The sequence below is a fragment of the Haematobia irritans genome, chromosome 5, assembly GCF_050003625.1.
Source record: "Haematobia irritans isolate KBUSLIRL chromosome 5, ASM5000362v1, whole genome shotgun sequence".
In the NCBI taxonomy this organism is placed as follows: Eukaryota; Metazoa; Arthropoda; class Insecta; order Diptera; family Muscidae; genus Haematobia; species Haematobia irritans.
In genome coordinates this window covers 121,087,865-121,111,221 of record NC_134401.1, presented here as the reverse complement: position 1 = coordinate 121,111,221, position 23,357 = coordinate 121,087,865, and the positions used below count along the sequence as shown (strand labels likewise).

The window sequence follows — 23,357 nt, the reverse complement described above, 5'->3', positions numbered from 1 at the left end:
AGGGTCATATAGCTTCAGATTACTGGCGGACCTGGAAAACGTTACTTAAGCAGTCTGCTAATGTTTTAGGAACAATCTGGTTGGTTCAACAGAAGAAAATAATCGAGAAGGTTCAGCGGTTAAAACTAGAAGTGCCCATATGTAGTAGGTACTTTTAGTTTATGTGGTATCACAATGGACTGAATAGTCTAAGTGAGCCTGAACCTTAATCGAAAATTTCATTAAAATTTTTTCTACCAGAAACATTCAAACATTATTTTGTTTGGACCAATCCTGAAAATATATATGTGTTTGGGGCATATGTTTCAGAAGCGATTTTTATACCCTCCACCATAGGATGGGGGTATATTAACTTTGTCATTCCGTTTGTAACATATCGAAATATTGCTCTAAGACCCCATAAAGTATATTATATATTCTGGGTCGTGGTGAAATTCTGAGTCGACCTGAGCATGTCCGTCCGTATTTTAAATCACACAAACTTCCGAACAAAAAAAGCTATCGACTTGAAACTTGGCTCAAGTAGTTGTTATTGATGTAGGTGGAATGATATTGCAAATGGGCCATATCGGTCCACTTTTACGTATAGCCCCCATATAAACCGATCCCCCCTTTGGCTTGCGGAGCCTCTAAGAGAAGCAAATTTCATCCGATGCGGCTGAAATTTGGTACATGGTGTTAGTATATGGTCTTTAACAGACGTGCAAAAATTGGTCCACATCGGCCCATAATTATATATAGCCCCTATCATAAGCGTAGGAAGGCGTCTGGGGAGGGGGCTTAGACCCCCCAGAAAAATTTTAGCCCCCCCCAGAATTTGAAAACCTATTTACATTTTTATAAAAATTAAAAAAGTATATACTCGTACTACGCACAAAGTTCCACTAAAGACTTTCATGCACAATCGAATTACTTGGGTTGTGGTAGAAGTCTGATATTTATTTAATAAAGCTGTGGTTGAACTTATGATTTAGGTGAATAAAAAATAGTAGTTTAGTTGAATAAAAACTATTCTTTCATAAATTAATATCTTAGTAATGCTGCATAAAAGCGTCACCAAAAAAGAAGTGAAAATATTCTTTTTGGGTCTGGAAGTGGTACAAAATTCGCGGAGAAGCGATGAATGTAATATGAACTTGTCATAGAACGAATGTCCACCGTTTCAACAGCCGTTGCAATGAATTTGTTTGTATTTGAATAATTTGTACCATTTTATTTATTCTTACTCTTTTTTTAACTATTTGAAAAAAGAAAACAAAAAATTACGCATTAAAATATAAAAAAATGAAGTAAAAAAACTTCCTGTGTAGTTAAAATAGTTAACTACTTTGTGAAGACATTCTTGGAAGTGCTTTTAAAGTTGTGTCTTTAGAACAACTCTCAATTTTTTGCTGGGAAAAGTGTGGAACTACCCTACGGGAAATGGATCAACCACAGGACTGGTACAGGACTAGTCCCTGGTGTCTATGGACCAGTCCCAGTTCTGATCAAAACGTATGGAAGGGACTGTCCACTTTAACATGGGTTTGTCATTGACGGAGTAAACTTACATTTTAGGACGCGTCTTGGACTCATCCCAAAGGACACGTCCTGGGACAATTTAGCAGGAGCAACCCATAAACAAGTCCTCAGGAACCAGTCTCGGACAAACTCTTAGAAATCCCTTTCAATTTGGGCTCCCAATCGAACCCGAAATGAAAAAAAAAAACTTTTGAGATATGTCGAACAAAAGGTTATTCTGATAATTTTATTTCACTAAATGTGAAAATTGCAACTGGAGCAAAGGTACCAGTTCTGTGATAGGTCCGTCAGTGGCAATTTGCACCAATTTCCCGAAGGGTACTTTTAGTTGCTTTATTATAAATTGATTGTCGAGTTATTTTTATGTCTATTTTTTATTCAATTTTATGAAATAAAACATTAGTTGAACCTATAAGTTCAGTCTATAAAGTTTTAGCTAGGGGGGTTATAGCCCCCCCTAGGAAAATTGTCTAGCTACGCTAATGGCCCCTATATAAATCGATCCCCCGATTTGGCTTGCGGACCCTCTAAGAGAAGCAAATTTCATCCGATCCGGCTGAAATTTGGAATATGGGATTAGTATATGGTCTCTAACAACCATGCAAAAATTGGTCCACATCGATCCATAATTATATATAGCCCCCATATAAACCGATCCCCCGATTTAGCTTGCAGAGCCTCTAAGAGAAGCAAATTTCATCCGATCCGGCTGAAAATTGGTACATGGTGTCAGCAAATGATCTCTAACAACCGTGCAAAAAGTGGTCCACATCGGTCTATAATTATATATAGCCCCCATATAAACCGGTCCCCCGATTTGGCTTGCGGAGCCTCTAAGAGAAGCAAATTTCATCCGATCCGGCTGAAATTTGGTACATGGTGTCACCATATGATCTCTAACAACCATGCAAAAAGTGGCCCACATCGGTCTATAATTATATATAGCCCCCATATAAACCGATCCCCCGATTTGGCTTGCGGAGCCTCTAAGAGAAGCAAATTTCATCCGATCCGGCTGAAATTTGGTACACTGTGTTAGTATGTGATCTCTAACAACCATGCCAAAATTGGTCCACATCGGTCAATAATTATATATAGCCCCCATATAAACCGATCACCAGATTTGACCTCCGAAGCCCCTTGGAAGAGCAAAATTTACCCGATTCGGTTGAAATTTGGTACGTGATGTTAGTATATGGCATCCAACAACCATGCAGGAATTGGTTCATATCAGTCCATAATTATATATAGCCCCCATATAAACCGATCCCCAGATTTGACCCCGGGTGCCTTTCGAAGGAGAAGCAACATTCATCCGATCTGGTTGAAATTTGGTACGTGGTGGTAGTATATGATATTTAACAACCATGCCTAAAGTGGTCCATATCAGTCCAAATTCATATATATCCCCCATATAAACCGATCCCGAGATTTGGTTTTGGAGCCACTTGGAGGAGCAAATTTCATCCGAGTCAGTTGAAATTTGGTACATTGTGCTAGTATATGGCCGTTAACAACCATGCCTAACAAGGTCCATATCGGTCTATAGTTATATATAGCCCTCAGATAAATCGATCCCCAATAACACAAAAATTGGTCCATATCAAGTTCATAATTGTATATAGCCTCCATATAAGCGACCCCCATATTTCAATTCTTGCTCTCTACGTACCGTGCAAAATTCCATATCGATGCGTAATTATTTGTAGAATTACCTATACATACCGTTTTTGTCTAATATATACCACGTATGGACTAAATCACAATTTAGAAAACGATGTTAAGAAGTTTTAAGATAACACAATCCAAGTAATTCGATTGTGGATGACAGTCTTTCGCAGAAGTTTCTACGCAATCCATGGTGGAGGGTACATAAGATTCGACCTGGCCGAACTTACGGCCGTATATACTTGTTTAATAATTATTTCCATTAACTAAAATAGAGTTAAATTGGCTTTAGTGCCTGGAAGGTTCACGTTTTGTGAGTGTACTCAATTCCTTAATACTAAATAAGGAGACCTCACCAAGATTACATTGGTGGAGTTGGCCTACAAACTGTTGCCCCATACCTCGTAGATTTAGAAGAAAATGTTTCTCGCTGGGCGAAAATATTAGTCGTATAAAGAGGTCATCTCCAATCCTGAAGCCTAGGTTTGTTTTTTTGAGGGTGTACAAATTAACACGAACTTGTTTTTGTTGGCTCATATCATTAAAAAAAAAAAAAAACAAAACAAAACAAGAATAATTATAACAATTAAATCATCCCATTGTGCAACGCTATAAACAATTTAGTATATTCATTCATTGAAATATGGCTCAAATCCGATCACTTTCTCGGCTCGTCATTTATATGGATATATATTTCAATTTTAAATTTCCATAGCTATCTTTAGCACCTGGAGGTATTCGACGATGAAACAATTTCATAAGTTAATCACCTATCGAGTACTATAGACGTGTTTTGCAAATATTAGAAGTTCCTCTCCGTACTTAATAACGATTAAATTCGATAAAGTGCAAACTTTGCAAATGAATATAAAACAATGGAAACTATAGTCAATAAAGGTATACGAGATTAGCAGTTTGTTGCTAAAAAAAAAAAATAAGAAAATAATCATTATCGAATTAAATGGGTATTTTGCCGAAAAAAACCTAAGCACCAATAACAATAAAAAAATATGAAAGTGTACAACTTCCCAGGTGCTGTTTTAAGAAAACCGAAAGCAATTCAAAAAACAGGGAAGATTGGTGCTACCGCTTTTGTTATATAATGAATTGTGGGATTATCTAGTTTTATTTGTTGAAAATGAATCTAATATTGACTAAGACCTTTATACAAAGAGAAACAACTAAATTGTTTTATGGGGGAAATGACCTACCTCCTGCCAGAATGGAAGTAAATTGAATTTATGTTTTGGAGATATACGTATCTCCAAAACATAAATTCTGAGCGCGTCAACCTCTTCTTCAGTGTCGAAAAATGTTGACCTGTAATTTTACTTTTTTACGTACGGGAATAAAAAGAAGTGATTCGGTGCCAAGTCAGGACTATTCGATGGATGACGCATCAAATCGATGTTTTAAGTGTTCACAAATGCAATTGTTTGAATCGATGTGTGAGAACTCGCATTATCGTGATGAAGAGTGATCCGTCTTCGGCGGTAAGTTTTCCTGATTTCTTGGAAGACAACTAGCAAAGTAATGCTTGTGTATCACTCAGAATTAACTGATCTGCGTTGTTCTAGCGGTAGTATTGCGACATGTCCTGTTTATGTGAAAAAAGTCAATCACTTACATAGAAGTGCTTCGTGCGCGATTAACTTTTGTAGGATTTGGTTAATCTTCAAACACCCATACAGTCGACTGATATTTACTTTCGGGCACATACACATAAATCCACTAGTCATCCCTGTCATGTCATAGAACCGTTTTGAAGCATCGCGATCGCATTTTTGGAGCATTTCTTTCGACTAATCGGCACGAGTCTTGTTTTGAGCGAGTGACACATTGTATAGGATCCAACGCGAACAAATTGTTTGCTCGGTCAAATTTGCATGCAACATTGAATGTATGGACCAGCAGTAATGTCTAAGGTTGCCTCAATCTCAAGATAGGTCTCATGACGATCATGGAATATCAGTTGGCGTCCAGTGTTAATAGTTTCCGGAACAACAACTGATTTTGGACTACATTCACGAAATTCGTCTTGGAGTGAAGTACGACCTCGGTAGAATTCACCATACCATCGCTAGGTGAGGTTAGGTATAGTGGCAGCCAGATATTTCAGATTCACTTAGACTAATCAGTCCATTGTGATACCACAGTGGTGAACTTCTAGATTATCACTGAGTGCTGCCCGATTCTATGTTAAGCTCCTTTTAATAGCCGAGTCCGAATGGCGTTCCACATTGCAGTGAAACCACTTAGAGAAGCTTTGAAATACTCAGCAATGTCACCAGCATTACTGTGGTGGGATAATCCACCGCTGAAAAAACGTTATGGTGTTTGGTCGAAACTGGATTTGAAACCACGACCCTGTGGATGCAAGGCGGGCATGTTAAGCATTGCACCACGGTGGCTCCCATATATACCATCGATAAGCACTGGTCCTTGACGGAGATTCACCACCAAAAATTGAATTAAGTTTATCGATGCCTCCAAGAGAATTGCTAAGTCAAATTTGGGGAGATCGGTTTATATGGGGGCTACGTACAATTATAGATCGCTATAAATCAATTTTCGCAGGGTTGATACAATTTCAACCGAATTGGATGAAATTTGCTCGTTCAAGAGTCTCCGGTATACAAATCTGGGGATCGATTTATATGGGTGCTATTTATAAATAGGGAACGATATGAACCAATTTTTCGAAGGCTATTAGAGGACATATACCAACATTACATACACTGTTAGAAAAATATGTTTTTCATATGTTCCGATATAAACAAAATGTGTTTCGGGCACAATTTGTAAACACAATATATTTAAGTGCAAACATGTAATGTTCCTAAACTAACACTAAATGTTTGGGACATCTATGTTAATATGTTAGAATATATTATGTTTGGGGCATGAATGTTTCATAAAAATAATATGTGTGAATGTAAACATATATAAATTTACAAATTTCGAGTAAACATATATATGTTTACAATTTGTGTGAAACGGTTGTATGTTGTTTCGGAAAACTGCTTTATGATAAGGCCAAAAATTTGAATTTCTTAAGTCAAAATATTATTTAATTTGAATATTAGAATGAGTATTCGTAGTAAAGAGAATATACATTCGGAACCAAGAGAAAAAAAACAGCATGTGTTTTCGCCTTGAGAGGAGAATTTTATGTATGTGTGGACAAGTGTTTTGTTTATCATTTTGGCATTGTGGACATACATTTTTTAAAGTCCTTAAAGGTAAAAATGAAATTAAGTTCAAAAGACGATAAGTTTGAAAGGCATTTAAAATGGTGTTAAATGTTAGTAAAAAACGGTTCACGGCTAAATAAACTTATGTGTACATTATAAAATTATTTATGTATGTTTATACTCTTCTTTTGTTAGAGTTTTTGATTTTCTTCCAAAATTTCAAACTTTTATACCAAAAACAGTTTTTTGTTATAAAATTGTTATTTTTGCAAAAAAAAAATAATAATATTTTATTCAAAAGCCATTTCGTTTATATGTTTCTGACTGTAAATCTTTAATAACCCACATTTCGAAGTTTCCTTACAAAAATTTAATATAGTATAAATGTCTAAATTACAAAAAAAAAAAAAAAATTGGTTTGGTCGGAACAGGAATTGAACCCACGACCCTTTGCATGCAAGGCAGACATGCTAACCACTGCTCCACGTGGCCAACAAATGTATGTTTATGTTCAATAATGTTATGTTTGGATGGGCTCGTGGGCGCTGCAAACTATGCTATATAAATGTAACTTATAACGATAATTGTTTACTGGTGACTATAACTGCTACGTAGCCCAGTGGATAGTGTGTTGGCTTACAAACTGTATGGTCCCTGGTTCGATTCTCCGTCCAGGCGAAAGGTAAAATTTAAAAAAATTATAAAATTGAATAATTTCTTCAACATTATTTGTATTACAGAAAAAACTAAAAATTTCGTGGAAGTGAAAATTATGTTAGGGAATGAGCACAATCTTCTTTGGGGAAAATTCTTTCAAGCATATAATATTTTTGGGCTCAAAATGCTTCCAAACATATAATATGTTCACATAAAACAAACATATTAATGTTTCGACAGTATCCAATAATATATGTGCTTCCTGCAAAATATGTTTGGAACATATGTTAAAGAAGCGATTTTTTTTAAGGGTGTACCAACTTTTAACCAGATCGGATAAAATTTGCTCCTCCCAAAAGGAGCCTGATGCATGGTTGCCACTCGCGCCAGAATTAATCTAGCTATTAATTAATCAGAAATATCACCTCAGTAATGCTGGTGACATTTCTGAGGGTTTCAAAACTTCTCTAAGTGGTTTCACTGCAATGTGGAATGCCGTTCGGACTCGGCTATAAAAGGGAGGTCCCTTGTCATTGAGCTTAACATGGAATCGGGCAGCACTCAGTGATAGAAGAGAAGTCCACCAATGTGGTACCACAATGGACTGAATAGTCTAAGTGAGCCTGATACATCGGGCTACCTAACCTAATCTAGCAAAATTTGAAGAACATTTTACCAAAAAACTACCAAATAAAAAAACATTATTTTGCTGTGTTTGATCGAATTTCATTGGTTATTATGAAAAAAAAATATTTCTTCAATAGAAATGTTTTATTATTTTTTTTTTTAGAAGTTTATTTATTATTTTTTTATCATCCCTTGAATTATTAATGCGTCGAAGTTTAAAGTATTTTTTATTTGTTACTACTTCTACAAAGGCAGGAAACTGTACGGCCTAAACCAGAAATTTATGTTTTTAAAGATATTGATTTTATAGAAAATTTTCGGATAAGAATTTGCTAAAATTCTGTTTCTACAGAAAATCTTCTTTTCTACAGAACATTTTGTCAAAAGTTTATTTCTATAGAAAAAAGTTTATTTCTAAAAGATTTTGTCTAAATTTTATTTCGCAGAGATTTTGTCAACATTTTATTTCTGTAAACCAATTTTGTCAAAATTTTATTTCTATAGAAAATTTTGCCAACATTTAATTTCTATAAAAAATTTTGTCAAAATTGTATTTCTGTAAAAAATTTTGTCAAAACTGTATTTCTATAAAAAATGTTGCCAAAATTTGATTTCTATAGAAAATTTTGACAAAATTTTATTTCAGTAAAAAATATTGTTAAAATTTTATTTCTGTAAAAAATTTTGTCAACATTGTATTTCTATAAAAAATTTTGTCAAAATTTGATTTCTATAGAAATTTTTGACAACATTTTATTTCAGTAAAAAATATTGTTAAAATTTTATTTCTGTAAAAAATTTTGTCAAAATTGTATTTCTATAAAAAATTTTGTCAAAATTTTATTTCAATAGAAAATTTTGTCAAAATTTTATTTCTATAGAAAATGTTGTCAAAAATGTATTCTATAGAAACATTTGTCAAAATTTTATTTTTGTAGACACATTTGTCAACATTTTATTTTTGTAAAAAATTTTGTCAAAATTTTATTTCTGTAAAAAATTTTGTCAAAATTTAATTTCTATAGAAAATTTTGTCAAATTTTTATTTCTATAGAAAATTTTGTCAAAATTGTATTTCTATAAAAAAAATTTTGTCAAAATTGTATTTCTGTAAAAAATTTTGTCAAAATTGTATTTCTATAGAAAATTTTTCAAAATTTGATTTCTATAGAGAATTTTGACAAAAATTTATTTCAGTAAAAAATATTGCTAAAATTTTATTTCTGTAAAAAAATTTATCAAAATTTTATTTCTATAGAAAATTTTGTCAAAATTTTATTTCTATAGAAAATTTTGTTAAAAATGTATTTCTATAAAAAATTTTGTCAAAATTGTATTTCTATAGAACATTTTGCCAACAGTTTATTTCTATGGAAAATTTTGACAAAATTTTATTTCACTAAAAAATATTGTCAAAATTTTATTTCTGTAAAAAATTTTGTTAAAATTTTATTTCTATAGAAAATTTTGTCAAAATTTTTTATTCTATAGAAAATTTTGTCAAAAATGTATTTCTATAGAAAATTTTGCCAAATTTGATTTCTATACAAAATTTTGTCAAAAATGTATTTCTATAAAAAATTTTATCAAAATTGTATTTCCATAGAATATTTGGCAAAATTTTATTTCTATGGAAAATTTTGACAAAATTTTATTTCTATAGAAAATTTTTTTAAAAATGTATTTCTATAAAAAATTTTGTCAAAATTGTATTTCTATAGAACATTTTGCCAACAGTTTATTTCTATGGAAAATTTTGACAAAATTTTATTTCAGTAAAAAAATATTGTCAAAATTTTATTTCTGTAAAAAATTTTGTTAAAATTTTATTTCTATAGAAAATTTTGTAAAAATTTTTTATTCTATAGAAAATTTTGTCAAAAATGTATTTCTATAGAAAATTTTGCAAAAATTTGATTTCTATAGAAAATATTGTCAAAAATATATTTCTATAAAAAATTTTGTCAAAATTGTACTTCTATAAAAAATTTTGCCAAAATTTGATTTCTATAGAGAATTTTGACAAAATTTTATTTCAGTAAAAAATATTGTTAAAATTTTATTTCTGTAAAAAATTTTATCGAAATTTTATTTCTATAGAAAATTTTGTCAAAATTGTATTTCTATAAAAAATTTTGTCAAAATTGTATTTCTATAGAAAATTTTGCCAAAATGTTATTTCTATGGAAAATTTTGACAAAATTTTATTTCAGTAAAAAATATTGTCAAAATTTTATTTCTGTAAAAAATTTTGTTAAATTTTTTTTTTCTATAGAAAATTTTGTTAAAAATTTATTTCTCTGGAAAATTTTGTTAAAATTTTATTTCTTAAAGCAATTTGTGAAGAATATTTTAGTTGGGGAAGAATATCTACCAACTGTGGAAACCGTGTCCTAAAGTCAAATCAAGAGGTCGGTTTTATTAGGCTCAGTTGCGTTACGGTACACTGGGCAAATTTTTGACAGAATTCAAAAATGAATTCGATTTCACAGTCAAACCAGAAAACAATTCTAGCTCATATTGGGTACACTGAAAAAAAGAACAGGCCCGGTTCGAAAGATTTTGTCTTTATTTTAAAAATTTTGCTATTGATTCCGAGCCAAAGAAACGGAAAATACAAGTAAGGATACTTTTAAGACACAGTTCTCTTTTAAACTTGGATTTTGTGTACTTGCTTCTAGGAAGCAAATTTTAGTTTTTAGCTTTTTCAGCTTTTTTTTCTTCATATGTCCTTTAAAAACGAGTCAACGACAACCTTATTTTCCGAATTAAAACTCGACTTCGAGTAGGAATTATGCTATGTTTCAAGTAAAAACGTCTTTAAAATAAAGTGTTGAAAAACATGTCCTATATTTGAACGATTTCTTGCTTTGTAGTTAAGATGCAAAAAGACAACAAATTTAAAGACAATTTCATTAAATGTAAAGAATTTTTCTGAATTATTAAGGCCAAGTTGACCTCAGCTCAAACATTTTTTCTTTCATGTTATGATACCCATTTTTAAGTGAAATCACTTAATTATAAGGACAATACGACGCCGTTGAAAAGTTTATCGTCTTTTGGACACGGAAAAAATCTTTGTATTAGAGAAATGAAAATTTACATTCGGATTTAAAGACATGAAATTTTTGGCCTCACGACAATATTTTTTTTTGTGTATATAACATCAAGACAAGAGTATTTTCCAAAAACGGTATACCAGATATTAAAAAACATGGTCCTGGAAAAAAGTTTGCCACTCATTTTGGTCACCATATGTGACCATATTGTTAGACTATCCAGTCCATTACACATAGATATTGTGTAATGGACTGGATACATATAGACACTTCTGGTTTTTTTACCCTTGAACCCACCCGTATTTTCTCTTGTTGAACCAACCCGTCGATAGTGTGTTTCGTTGAGAAGTTACCGTGATTTCAATACACGGACGGACTGGCATGGCTAGATCGACTCAAAAATTCATCATGCCCTGAATATACATACACACCACAACATTGATCTCATGATCCCATGATCAATGTTGTGGTGTGTTATAAACGGAATAACAAAGTTCATATACCCCCTCTTCCACCATTATGGAGGAGCTTCGGGTGGCATTGAGTAGTACAAAATATTTTATTAAGTTAGTTTGAGGTGTTTCCAAAAATATAGTATGTTCACATGAAATATTTTCCCCTATTAAACATTGTCATAAACATACATACATTTTTTGCAGAAAATATGTCGAAGATTACGTTAAATTTATACCATCATCAAATCATTATTGAACTAAATTTTTAACGCAGCTTACCACCCATTACATAAAACGTCTGTTTGATCATCTGCCAACAGAGAATAATTTTAGAATATAAATCCATCATTTGGTTTTTTGTAGTTTTTTTTTCGACCCGCTTTCAATTGTGTTTGAGCAAATAATAACAACTTGTCATATCAATTGTAAATAAAATTTGTCAAATGAATTTTTATTTACATTGATGTGCGTTGTGAGGTATGATGATGTAGGGAAATTAACTTTAATTATATATTACAAATAATGGGAAACAAATACGGTGTGAATTATTTTATACCATTTGATAATAATTATATGACAGCAAGGTTTTTTTTTTTAATTTGTTAATAAACAAAAAGCAATTTGTACAACAAATATGAGTTAAAACTCAATTAGTACACGGACGAAAAAGACTGTATCTCATATGTTTCGGTGTAAAAATTGTATGTTTGGAACTCAAATTTTTAGCACATTTTTTTAAGTGCCAGCATATAATGTTTGGGACATTTATTCCTATACAAAATGTTATATCTATAGTACATTTTGTCAAAATTTTATTTCTATAGAATATTTTGTCAAAATTTTATTTCTATAGAATATTTTGTCAAAATTTTATTTCTATGGAAATTTTTGTCAAAATTTTATTTCTATAGAATATTTTGTCAAAATTTTATTTCTCTAAAAAATTATGTCAAAATTTTAGTTCTATAGAAAATTTGGCAAAATTTTAGTTCTATAGAAAGTTTTGTCAAAATTTTATTTTATAGTTGGGTGCTATATATAGAGGTTTTTGTCCCAAATACATACATTTAAATCTGACTCCATCTGAACAAAATTTATAATCTATAGACTAATGCCCTAGGATGGTACACTACGTTAGTAAAAAACAAGTAAGGAAAGTCTAAAGTCAAGCGGGGCCGACTATATTATACCCTGCACCACCTTCTAGATCTAAATTTTCGATACCATATCACATCCGTCAAATGTGTTGGGGGCTATATATAAAGGTTTATCCCAAATACATACATTTAAATATCACTCGATCTGGACAGAATTTGATAGATTTCTACAAAATCTATAGACTCAAAATTTAAGTCGGCAAATGCACTAGTGTGGAACACAATATTAGTAAAAAACAAGTAAGGAAAGTCTAACGTCGGGCGGGCCGACTATATTATACCCTGCACCACTTTGTAGATATACATTTTCGATACCATATCACATCCGTCAAATGTGATGGGGTCTATATATAAAGGTTTGTCCCAAATTTTGATAGACTTTTACAAAATCTATAGACTCAAAATTTAAGTCGGCTAATGCACTAGGGTGGAACACAATGTTAGTAAAAAAATATTTGAAACATTTAAATCTGAAGCAATTTTAAGGAAACTTCGCAAAAGTTTATTTATGATTTATCGATCGGTATATATGCATTAGAAGTTTAGGAAAATTAGATTCATTTTTACAACTTTTTGACTAAGCAGTGGCGATTTTACAAGGAAAATTTTGGTATTTTGACCATTTTTGTCGAAATCAGAAAAACATATACATGGGAGCTATATCTAAATCCGAACCGATGTGAACCAAATTTGGCACGCATAGCTACAATGCTAATTCTACTCCCTGTGCAAAATTTCAACTAAATCAGAGTTAAAAATTGACCTCTGTGGTCATATGAGTGTAAATCGGTCCAAAGCTATATATGTGAGATATATCCAAATCTGAACCGATTTCAACCAACTTTGGCACGCATAGCTACAATGCTAATTCTACTCTCTATGCAAAATTTCAACTAAATCGGAGCAAAAAATTGGCCTCTGTGGGCAAATGAGTGTAAATCGGGCGAAAGCTATATATTGGAGCTATATCTAAATCTAAACCGATTTGGCTGATATTTTGCATGTTTTTCGAGGCTCATAAAATATTTGGATGTACTGAATTTGAAGAACATCGGTTGATAAACACGCCAATTATGACCAGATCGGGGATAAATATATATGTCAGCTATATCTAAATCTGAACCGATTTTTTTCCAAAATCAATAGCGATTGTCTCTGTCCCAAAAAACGACCCTATGCCAAATTTGAGGACGATCGGCCTTAACTTTGCGCACAAAAATACATGAACAGACAGACGGACGGACAGACAGACAGACAGACAGACGGACAGACGGACGGACATAGCTAAATCGACTCAGAATTTAATTCTAAGACGATCGGTATACTAAACGATGGGTCTCAGACTTTTCCTTCTTGGCGTTACATACAAATGCACAAACTTATTATACCCTGTACCACTGTAGTGGTGAAGGGTATAAATATGGGAAACATTTAAATCTGAAGCAATTTTAAGGAAACTTCGCACAAGATTATTTATGATTTATCGCTCTATATATATGTATTAGAAGTTTAGGAAAATTAGAGTCATTTTTACAACTTTTCGACTAAGCAGTGGCGATTTTACAAGGAAAGTGTTGGTATTTTGACCATTTTTGTCGGAATCAGAAAAACATATATATGGGAGCTATATCTAAATCTGAACCGATTTCAACCAAATTTGGCACGCATAGCTACAATGCTAATTCTACTCCCTTTGCAAAATTTCACATAAATCGGACTACAACTTTGACCTCTGTGGTCATATGACGGAAAATCGGGCGAAAGATATATATGCGAGCTATATCTAAATCTGAACCGATTTCAATAAAATTTCGCACACTTGACTACACTACTAATTGTACTCCTAGTGACATATTTCAACCAAATTGGGCAAATACTCTGGCTTCTGGGGCCATATAAATCCATATCGGGCGAAAAATATATATGAGAGCTATATCTCAATCCGAAACGATTTCAACCAAATTTGGCACACCTGACTGCAGTACTTATTGTTCTCCTGGTGCAAAATTTCAAGCAAGTTAGGGTAAAACTCTGGCTTCTGGTGCCATATAAGTCTATATCGGGCGAAAGATTTATATGGTAGCTACATCTCAATCTGAACCGATTTCAATCAAATTTTGCACACTTGACTATACGACCAAATGTTATGTTTGTGCAAAATTTCAAGCAAATCAGGGTAAAACTCTGGCTTCTGAGTCCATATAAGTCTATATCGGGCGAATTATATATATGGGAGCTATATCTAAATCTGAACCGATTTCTTCCAAAATCAACAGGGTTCTATTCTGATCCAAAACAGGAACTTGTGCCAAATTTGAAGGCGATTGGACTTTAACAGCGACCTAGACGTTGATCACAAAAATGTGTTCACAGACAGACGGACATGGCTAGATCGACTCAGGGACCCACCCTGAGCATTATTGCCAAAGACACCATGTGTCTATCTCGTCTCCTTCGGGGTGTTGCAAACGTATACACTAACTTCCACAGTGTGGCGCAGGGTAAAAAATTGTCAAAATTTTATTTCTTTAGAAAACTTTGTCAAACTTTTCTTTTTATAGAAAATTTTGTAAAAATTCCATTTCTATAGAAAAATTTGTCAAAATTGTATTTCTAAAATTTTGTCAAAATCTTATTTCTATAGAAAATTTTGGCAAAATTGTATTTCTATAGAAAATTTTGTCAAAATTTTATTTCTATAGAAAATTTTGTCAAAATTGTATATCTATAGAAATTTTGACAACATTTTCTATGGAAATTAAATTTTGAAAAAATCTTCTATAGAAATAAAATTTTGACAAAATTTTCTATAGATATACAATTTTAACAAAATTTCTATAGAAATAAAAGTTTGATAAAATTTTCTATAGAATCAAAATTTTGACAAATTTTTCTATAGATATACAATTTTGACAAAATTTCCTATAGAATCAAATTTTAGACAAAATTTGCTACAAAAATAACATTTTTGACACAATTTTCTATAGACATACAATTTTTGACAAAATTTTCTATAGACATAAAATTTTTGACAAAATTTTCTATAGACATAAAATTGTTGACAAAATGTTCTATAGACATACAATTTGTGACAAAATATTCTATAGACATAAAATTTTTGGGCAAAATTCTCTATAGAAATAAAATTTCGACAATATTTTCTATAGAAATAGAATTTTGAAAAAATTTTCTATAGAAATTCAATTTTGACAAAATTTTCTATAGAAATAAAAATTTTGACAAAATTTTATATAGAAATACAATTTTGCAAACAAGCGTTTTTGTTAATTCTTTGGTAAAATTTTCTCCAAATTTTGGATTGGATTTTGGTAAGATCCCACATAGTTTGTCAATCGCTCCAAAAAGGGCTGGTGTCGATTGTTGGAAGAAATGCTACAAAAATGCAATCGCAATGCTTCGAAACACATCTCTGCAGGGCTGGCAATAAAATTTCAAGAAAAAACGTCACTTTTTTCGATAAAAATCGTCATAATCGGCACTTGTATTATAAAAATCGTCAAAAAATTAAATTAAACATATTTATTATTATTATTATTATTAGTTTATTTAAAATCATAATATATTATGAAAATAAATACAACTAATACTAACAACTAAGGTTTTCGACCTAATTAAACATATTTTTTTGGGTAAACACAAAACAAAAGTATTTATTTCACGGAGTTTCAAAGTATTTATTTCACGTACAAAACAAAAATTTTGTCAAAATTGCATTTCTATAGAAAATGTTGTCAAAATTCTATTTCTATAGAAAATTTTGCCAAAATTTTATTGTAAAAAAATGTCAAAATTTTATTTAAAAAAATTATCAAAATTTTATTTCCAAAAAATTTCAACATTTTATTTCAAAAAAGATATTGTCAATTTTATTTCTATAGAAAATTTTGTCAAAATTTTATTTAAAAAAAAATTGTCATAATTTGATATCTTTAGAAAATTTTGTCAAAATTCCAGTTCTATAGAAATAACATTTTGACAAAATTTTCTATAGAAATAACATTTTGACAAAATTTTCTATAGAAATAAAATTTTGACAAAATTTTCTTAGAAATAAAATTTTTGACAAAATTTTCGATAGACGCAAAATTTTTGACAAAACTTTCTATAGAAATAAAATTTTGACAAAATTTTCTATAGAAATAAAATGTTGACAACATTTTCTGTAGAACTGAAATTTTGACAACATTTTCTATGGAAATGAAATTTTGACAAAATCTTTTATAGAAATAAAATTTTGACAAAATTGTCTATAGATATACAATTTTGACAAAATTTCCTATAGAATCAAATTTTTGACAAAATGTGCTACAAAAATAACATTTTTGACACAATTTTCTATAGACATAAAATTTTTGACAAAATTTTCTATAGACATACAATTTTTAACAAAATTTTCTATAGACATAAAATTTTTGACAAAATGTTCTATAGACATAAAATTTTTGACAAAATTTTCTATAGAAATAAAATTTTTACAAAATTTTCTATAGAAATAAAAATTTGAGAAATTTTTCTATAGAAATAAAATTTTGCAAAATAGGCGAATTTGTTAGATTTTTGGTAAATTTGTCTCCAAATTTTGGTTTGGATTTTGTCAATCGCTCCAAAAAAGGCTCATGTCGATTGATCGAAACACATCTATGACATCGTGACAGGTGAAAAATCGTGGATCTAAATGTATGAGCCCGAAAGTAAACAGCAGTTGACTGATACTCTGCGAGCTCTCGCACATCGACACCTGAAGAAGTGATGGATACGTTCAGAAATCATGTTTCGGAGACAATTGGGTCAAATGGATGTAAAAGTGTATAGATCTTAATAGGGAATATGTCGAAAAAACAATACAGCGATTTTCTATTATTAATATTTGCTTTTGTTCTCTGATTCCTAAATATTAAACGCCACAAACATGTTACATGTTCACCGTCAAAAAATAACATTTTGCTCTAAGAGGTCACAATGGACTGAATAGTCTAAGTTAGCCTGAATCTTAATCGGGCTGCCACTTTAACCTAACCTAACCTAAGAGGTAATCATATTCCTTCTATGCGTGCAGTAGTTCATTCGTACTATTTTTGGGAATCATAGGAAAATTTTCTTTTGCTTTAGTTCACATTGTTTATTTACGGTTACGGTCGTTGAATTTTATACTCATATTTAGTTCATAAAAGTTTGAGACATATTTGGGAAATTAAGGAAAATTTAATTGGGCTGTGGAAAATTTCGAAAACAAAATAATAAAATTTAGCTTAAAATAAATATTTTTTTTTTGCAATAAAAATAACTTAAATTTGGCATTAGTTTAACTAGGGACTTTTTTCTGTGAATTATCATTTTTACATTGGTAGATACATCGGAGTAAACTTAGCAACACTTCATTTAAGCTACCCTGTTTAACTCGTAACATTAAAACAAAATTTACTTTAAAATAATAAACCTCGATTTGTTTCTATCCCAGAAAAACTTAGCTTCAAGGAGTCACTATGTTACAATGCTTTACATTGTTCGACTTACATACGTGGGTTCAACACCAGTTTCGACCGAAAACCAAAAAGTTTCTCAGTAATGCTGGCATAAGCGTAGGAAGGCCTCTGGGGAGGGGGCTTAGACCCCCCCAGAAAAAATTTAGCCCCCCCCAGAATTTGAAAACATATTTACGAATTTACATTTTTATAAAAATTAAACAAGTAAATACAACCGCTAAAGACTTTCATGCACAATCGAATTACTTGTGTTGTGGTAGCAGTTGCCTATGGCAATGTTTGAAGTCTGATATTTATGAAATAGAGCTGTGATTGAACTTATGGTTTAGTTGAATAACTAACAGCCTGTTAGTCATCTTAATTAAAAACTAGTAATTGGTATTAAAACTATTCTTTCATAAATTCTTAATAATGCTGCAAAAAAGCGTCGCCAAAAAAGAAGTGAAAATGTTCTTTTTGGGTCCGGAAGTGGTGCAAAATTGGCGGAGAAGCGAACGAATGTCCACCGAATTTGCAAGACTTCTTACGGTGTGATCCGAATTCAGAGTTTTGAATGTGAATTAAAAAATTGTGTGATATTTTCCCAAATAAATAATTTTTATTTATTCGTTTTTTATTTGATTTTTGGTCGACCTTTTGTTAGAATTATATAAATATTTAAAAAGACCTCGAGCTTCAAGAAACATTAATTTATAATAATTTTTATATTTTTTTTATGATTTTTAATGCATTCTAACGCTTGTTTAAATATTTTCAAAAATTATCGATTTTTCTATAATGGATTTAGCATTTTTGTGGCAAAATCCCAATTTTGGGATTTGTTTTAAAGTGTGGAACAACTTTTAGTTGCTTTATTATATATTATTTTGATGTCTATTTTTGTATTCTTTTTTATGAAATAAAACAATAATTGAACCTATAAGTTCAGTCTATAAATTTTTAGCTAGGGGGGCTATAGCCCCCCCCTAGGAAAATTGTCTAGCTACGCTAATGAATGCTGGTGGCATTTCTGGGTGGTTCAAAGGTTCTCTAAGTAATTTCACCACAACGCGAAACGCCGTTCGGATTCAGCTATAAAAAGGAGATCCCTTGCCATTGAGCTGAACATAGAATCGGACAGCACTCATTAATAAGAGAGAAGTTCCTAACAAGAGACTGAATAGTCTAGAATATATATATACCTAACCTTTTCTCACCTATATATTTACTTTACTTATTATTCTAGGTCCAAAAATTGGTATGCGGCATGTGCAAATCCTCCTCTTATTCTTGAATGTTACAGTCATCTATTGTAGTCGTCTGAATATTGGAGTAGCTGTTGTGGCTATGACAAATGCTGAGACTGCAAATCCGGACTTTCCGGTAAGTACACAAGCGTCAACAGTTTTGGTGGTGATTAGTTCGTCCGTCAAGCACCAGAATTGAATACAGAAAAAATTATTCAAAAATTCTTTCTTGCAGGAATATGATTGGAGTGAAAAGGAGATATCCTATATATTATCCAGTTTTTTCTGGGGCTATGTTTGTACACAATTCCTGGGAGGTGTTCTATGCAAACGTTTTGGAGCGAAAGCGATTATGGGTTTGTCTACCTTTATTTCGGGTCTGCTGAGTGCCTTAACACCTTGGTGTGTGGGTTGGGGTGGATGGGAAGTTTTCTGTGGCATACGTGTCATACAAGGTCTGGTGCAAGGTATGATCTTCCCTTGTATTTTTGAGCATTTGGCCTTATGGAGTCCGGCAGAAGAACGAAATCGTTTGGGAGGTTTCAGCTTAACTGGAGTGGATTGTGGTACCATTTTGGCCATGGCTATAAGTGGTGTTATAGCCAAGGGACCAATGGGTTGGCCAGGAATATCCTATGTATCTGCGGGAATATGTCTAACATGGTGTCTCATATGGTTGATTTTTGGATGTAATGATCCTAGCGACTCCAAATTTATCACTGAATCAGAGAAGCAATATCTATCCCTGAGTGTGGCCCATAAGAATGATGCCCAAGAAAAGAGAATTCCTGTTCCTTGGAAAGCTGTTTTCACTTCGTTGCCATTTTATGCCTTGATCGTAGCTAGATCATCACAAAATTGGGGATTATCTACAATGCAAGCCCAAATTCCATCCTATCTTAATGGAGTTTTGAATATGGAAATTCAAGCAAATGGATTATTTTCCTCTTTACCCTTCATGGCCATGTGGATTATGTCCTATGTCTATTTAATGCTTGAGGATTTTCTGCGAAGAAAAAAGATTTTAAGTTTAACTGGAATACGTAGACTATTCAATAGCATGTCATTTTGGATACCTGCAGTGGGTCTTATTGGCATAGGATTCCTTGATGATAATAACAAAGCCTTAGCCATAGGACTAATGACCGCCATAGTGGCCCTTAATAGTGGAAATATAATTGGCAGTTCTCTAAATACCATAGATCTATCACCAAATCATGCTGGACTTTTAATGTCGGTGGTGAATACCATAGCAAACTTTACTCCCTTTATTTCACCATTAGTGGTGGGTGTTATTGTAACCGATGTGGTAAGTTTGGATAAAGATTTTTTTAAATTGCAAATCTTTTTTAATGATTGCGTTTTTTTTTTTCCTTGAACTTTAGCGTGAACGTTCTCTGTGGCAAATTGTATTTGCCATTGCTGCAGGGGTTTTTTTCTTTGGCAATCTTTTTTATATTACTTGCGGTACCACCGATACGCAACCTTGGGATGCTGAAGATTTTCTTTTATCCAAAGACGTGGAGAGTAGTTCTTTCCAAGGATATGACAATAGCATAGAGGATACGGAAGTTACGTCAACTACTTCTGAATCGAATAGTGATAATTATAATAGAAACAAATTAAATAAATTATAAAAAAAATAATTTTAATTGAATTTAAATACACAAAATCCTACACTGGACCAGGATAAAGTCTTCACATTTTTGTTGAATCAAAATTAAAGTTAGGCTCCAGTTAGGTGTTCGGGAAAAACTTTCGAACAGCCCAACGGGCTCTTGGTTTAGTTTTATTTTATTTCATATTTATTTATTTCGAAAAATAGTTTTACAAACAAGTATATACAGCAGTAAGTTCGGCCAGGCCGAATCTTAAATACCCACCGCCATGAATCAAATATAATAGTTTACTTTGAAAACTCTTCGTCGTAGCGGGTTTTTTGATAATATATAGAATTTTAGGGGGTTTGATGACAAATTTTCTTGCAAGCAACCCGATTCTACCTATGAAGGCTAGATCAGATTTATGAGAACCAATTTTGTTTGAGTTTTAAAGAAATCATAAACATATCGTGTATATGATGAAATAACGCCTTGATTTGAAATCTTAAATCTGTAGATTTTTTCCGACATTATTTAAATGAATACGATGAGTAAAATCTGGAAATTTTACTTTCTATTTCAAGCAATTTTTATGATCAGTGCGCCCTGAAAGAAGTGTTTTCATTTATACCTCTAGATTTTCAATTTCAGGCAAATCGGATAGAAAATACAGTTTCTAGATGCCCTAGAAGCAAAATCGGGAGATCGGTCTATATGGAGGCTATACCAAAACATGGACCTATACACCCCATTTTCGACACACCTCTTTAAGGTCCAAAAATACTTCCCGATTTTAAATTTCAGGCAAATCGGATAGAAAATACAGTTTCTAGACGCCCAAGAAGCAAAATCGGGAGATCGGTCTATATGGGGGCTATACCAAAACATGGACCGATACGGACCATTTTCGACACACCTCTTTATGGTCTCAAAATACGTCTAGATTTCCAATTTCAGGCAAATCGGATAGTAAATACAGCTTCTAGAAGCCCAAGAAGTAAAATCGGAAGATCGGGCTATATGAGGGCTATACCAAAACATGGACCGATAGGCACCATTTTCGGCACATCTTTTTATGGTCCTCAAGTACCTCTAGATTTTCAATTTCAGGCAAATTGAATAAAAACTACGGTTTTTATAAGCTCAAGACCCCAAATCAGGAAGTCGGTTTATATGGGGACTATATCAAAACTTGGACCAATATAGCCCATCTTCGAACTTTACCTGTCTGCAAACAAAAAACGAATCTGTGCCAAATTTCAGGACGATAGCCCCATTATTGGAGCTTTAGCGTGAAACAACAGACAGACAGACAGACGGACATGCTTAGAACTTCTCCCTGATCAAGAATATATATGCTTTATATAGTCGGAAATCGATATTTCGATGTGTTACACATGGAATGACAAACTTATTATACCCCCATCACCATTCTATGGTGATGGGTATAAAAATATTTAAAACACGCGAAGCTAAAACTTGTATACAGGTTTACGGATAGAAAAATATGTTTTTCATATGTTCCGATTTTAAGCAAAATATATTTAAGTGCAAATATATATAATGTTCGTAAATTAGCATAAAATATTTGGGACACATATATTATGTTTGGGACATCAATGTTTTATAAATATAATATGTATGGATGTAAAAGAACATACATTTAGAAATGTCGAGTAAACAGATATATGTTGCGATATCTCTAAAATCTCTTTCACTCTCTGAATAGTGAGAGAGATTTTAGAGAAAGAAATAGAGATGAAGCCGAGACAGTTGACGAACATAACACAGCGCCCTGTGGTGTTGGAAGTATCATTCTGCACAATGTAGTTGGTTCTTCACCGATAATTTAGTATACTAACTCCTTTCTGCATGCAAAGTAATCGGAAGGATTCCTATACGCACTGGAATGCCACGAAGTAATCTATAAAAAGCCATTTAAGAATTCTGAGAGTACCGTAATTCAACCGTGAAAAATAAAAAACAAAACCAATTTGTCAGTCTTTCTCTAAGTTTGGTTGTGTTCGGATCGTTTTTGTTTCATATATTTGGTAAGTACGACAATTAATAGTTATATTAAGAAATTATATTATTTTTCTAAATTTTAGATTCCATTCCAGTGACCAAAGTTTTCCAATCAGCAATGCAGTCCAATTTCAGAAAAAGGGTAACTTTAAATTGGAGCGGAACAACTCAAATTTATTATTTATTTAAGCTAAACTATTTGTATTCAATTTTTTTTTTCAAGATTTATATTTACTAATTATTTTTAAACTTAATTAATAACAAAATTTTCTGAGGTTTTGAACTTATTTAAACATTTGACCATATATGATTACAATGTACTCGTTTAGGAACCATTGCTCAATGGTTTCATTCTACTACCACAACTCGAATAACTAAACAACTAGTTCTGATACGGTGAATCAGTAATCGAAACGGGGGCAATTCATACCCGCGTAGGACATGTCCATGTTGTACCAGCGGGCGACATAACCAAATGTGCTTCTTTGAAACTGCTTGTATGTTGTTGCGGAAAACTGTGCTTGTATGAGTGGATTCGGTTTGGCTATCCACTTCCCAGCAAAAAAAGCGTCGCCAAAAAAGTACTGGAGATGTTCTTTTTGGATCTGGAAGTGGTGCAAAATTGGCGCAGAAGCGATGAATTTAACATGGACTTGTCATAAG

At 32.1% G+C, this 23,357-nt stretch overlaps 1 protein-coding gene and 1 long non-coding RNA gene across 2 annotated transcripts in view; one reads left to right on the top strand and one right to left on the bottom strand.

Moving 5' to 3' along the window:
* LOC142241728 (uncharacterized) overlaps positions 1-23,357 on the bottom strand; it is a 262,134-nt gene that overhangs the window by 27,436 nt on the left and 211,341 nt on the right. The gene's annotated exons all lie outside the window — the stretch shown is intronic.
* LOC142241026 (putative inorganic phosphate cotransporter) lies at positions 3,931-20,715 on the top strand. The gene is made up of 4 exons (XM_075312770.1): positions 3,931-4,086; positions 19,068-19,204; positions 19,304-20,377; positions 20,454-20,715. Exons 1-4 carry the CDS (start codon positions 4,065-4,067, stop codon positions 20,703-20,705), a joined length of 1,485 nt encoding a protein of 494 aa, XP_075168885.1. The 5' UTR covers positions 3,931-4,064; the 3' UTR covers positions 20,706-20,715.

Excerpts from the sequence above, each read along its gene's own strand:
- LOC142241026 (XM_075312770.1), top strand. The coding sequence starts at position 4,065 with ATGGAAACTATAGTCAATAAAG. Across the intron at positions 4,087-19,067 it reads GGAAACTATAGTCAATAAAG|GTCCAAAAATTGGTATGCGG; the intron begins GTATACGAGATT and ends TTATTATTCTAG. Across the intron at positions 19,205-19,303 it reads CTGCAAATCCGGACTTTCCG|GAATATGATTGGAGTGAAAA; the intron begins GTAAGTACACAA and ends TCTTTCTTGCAG.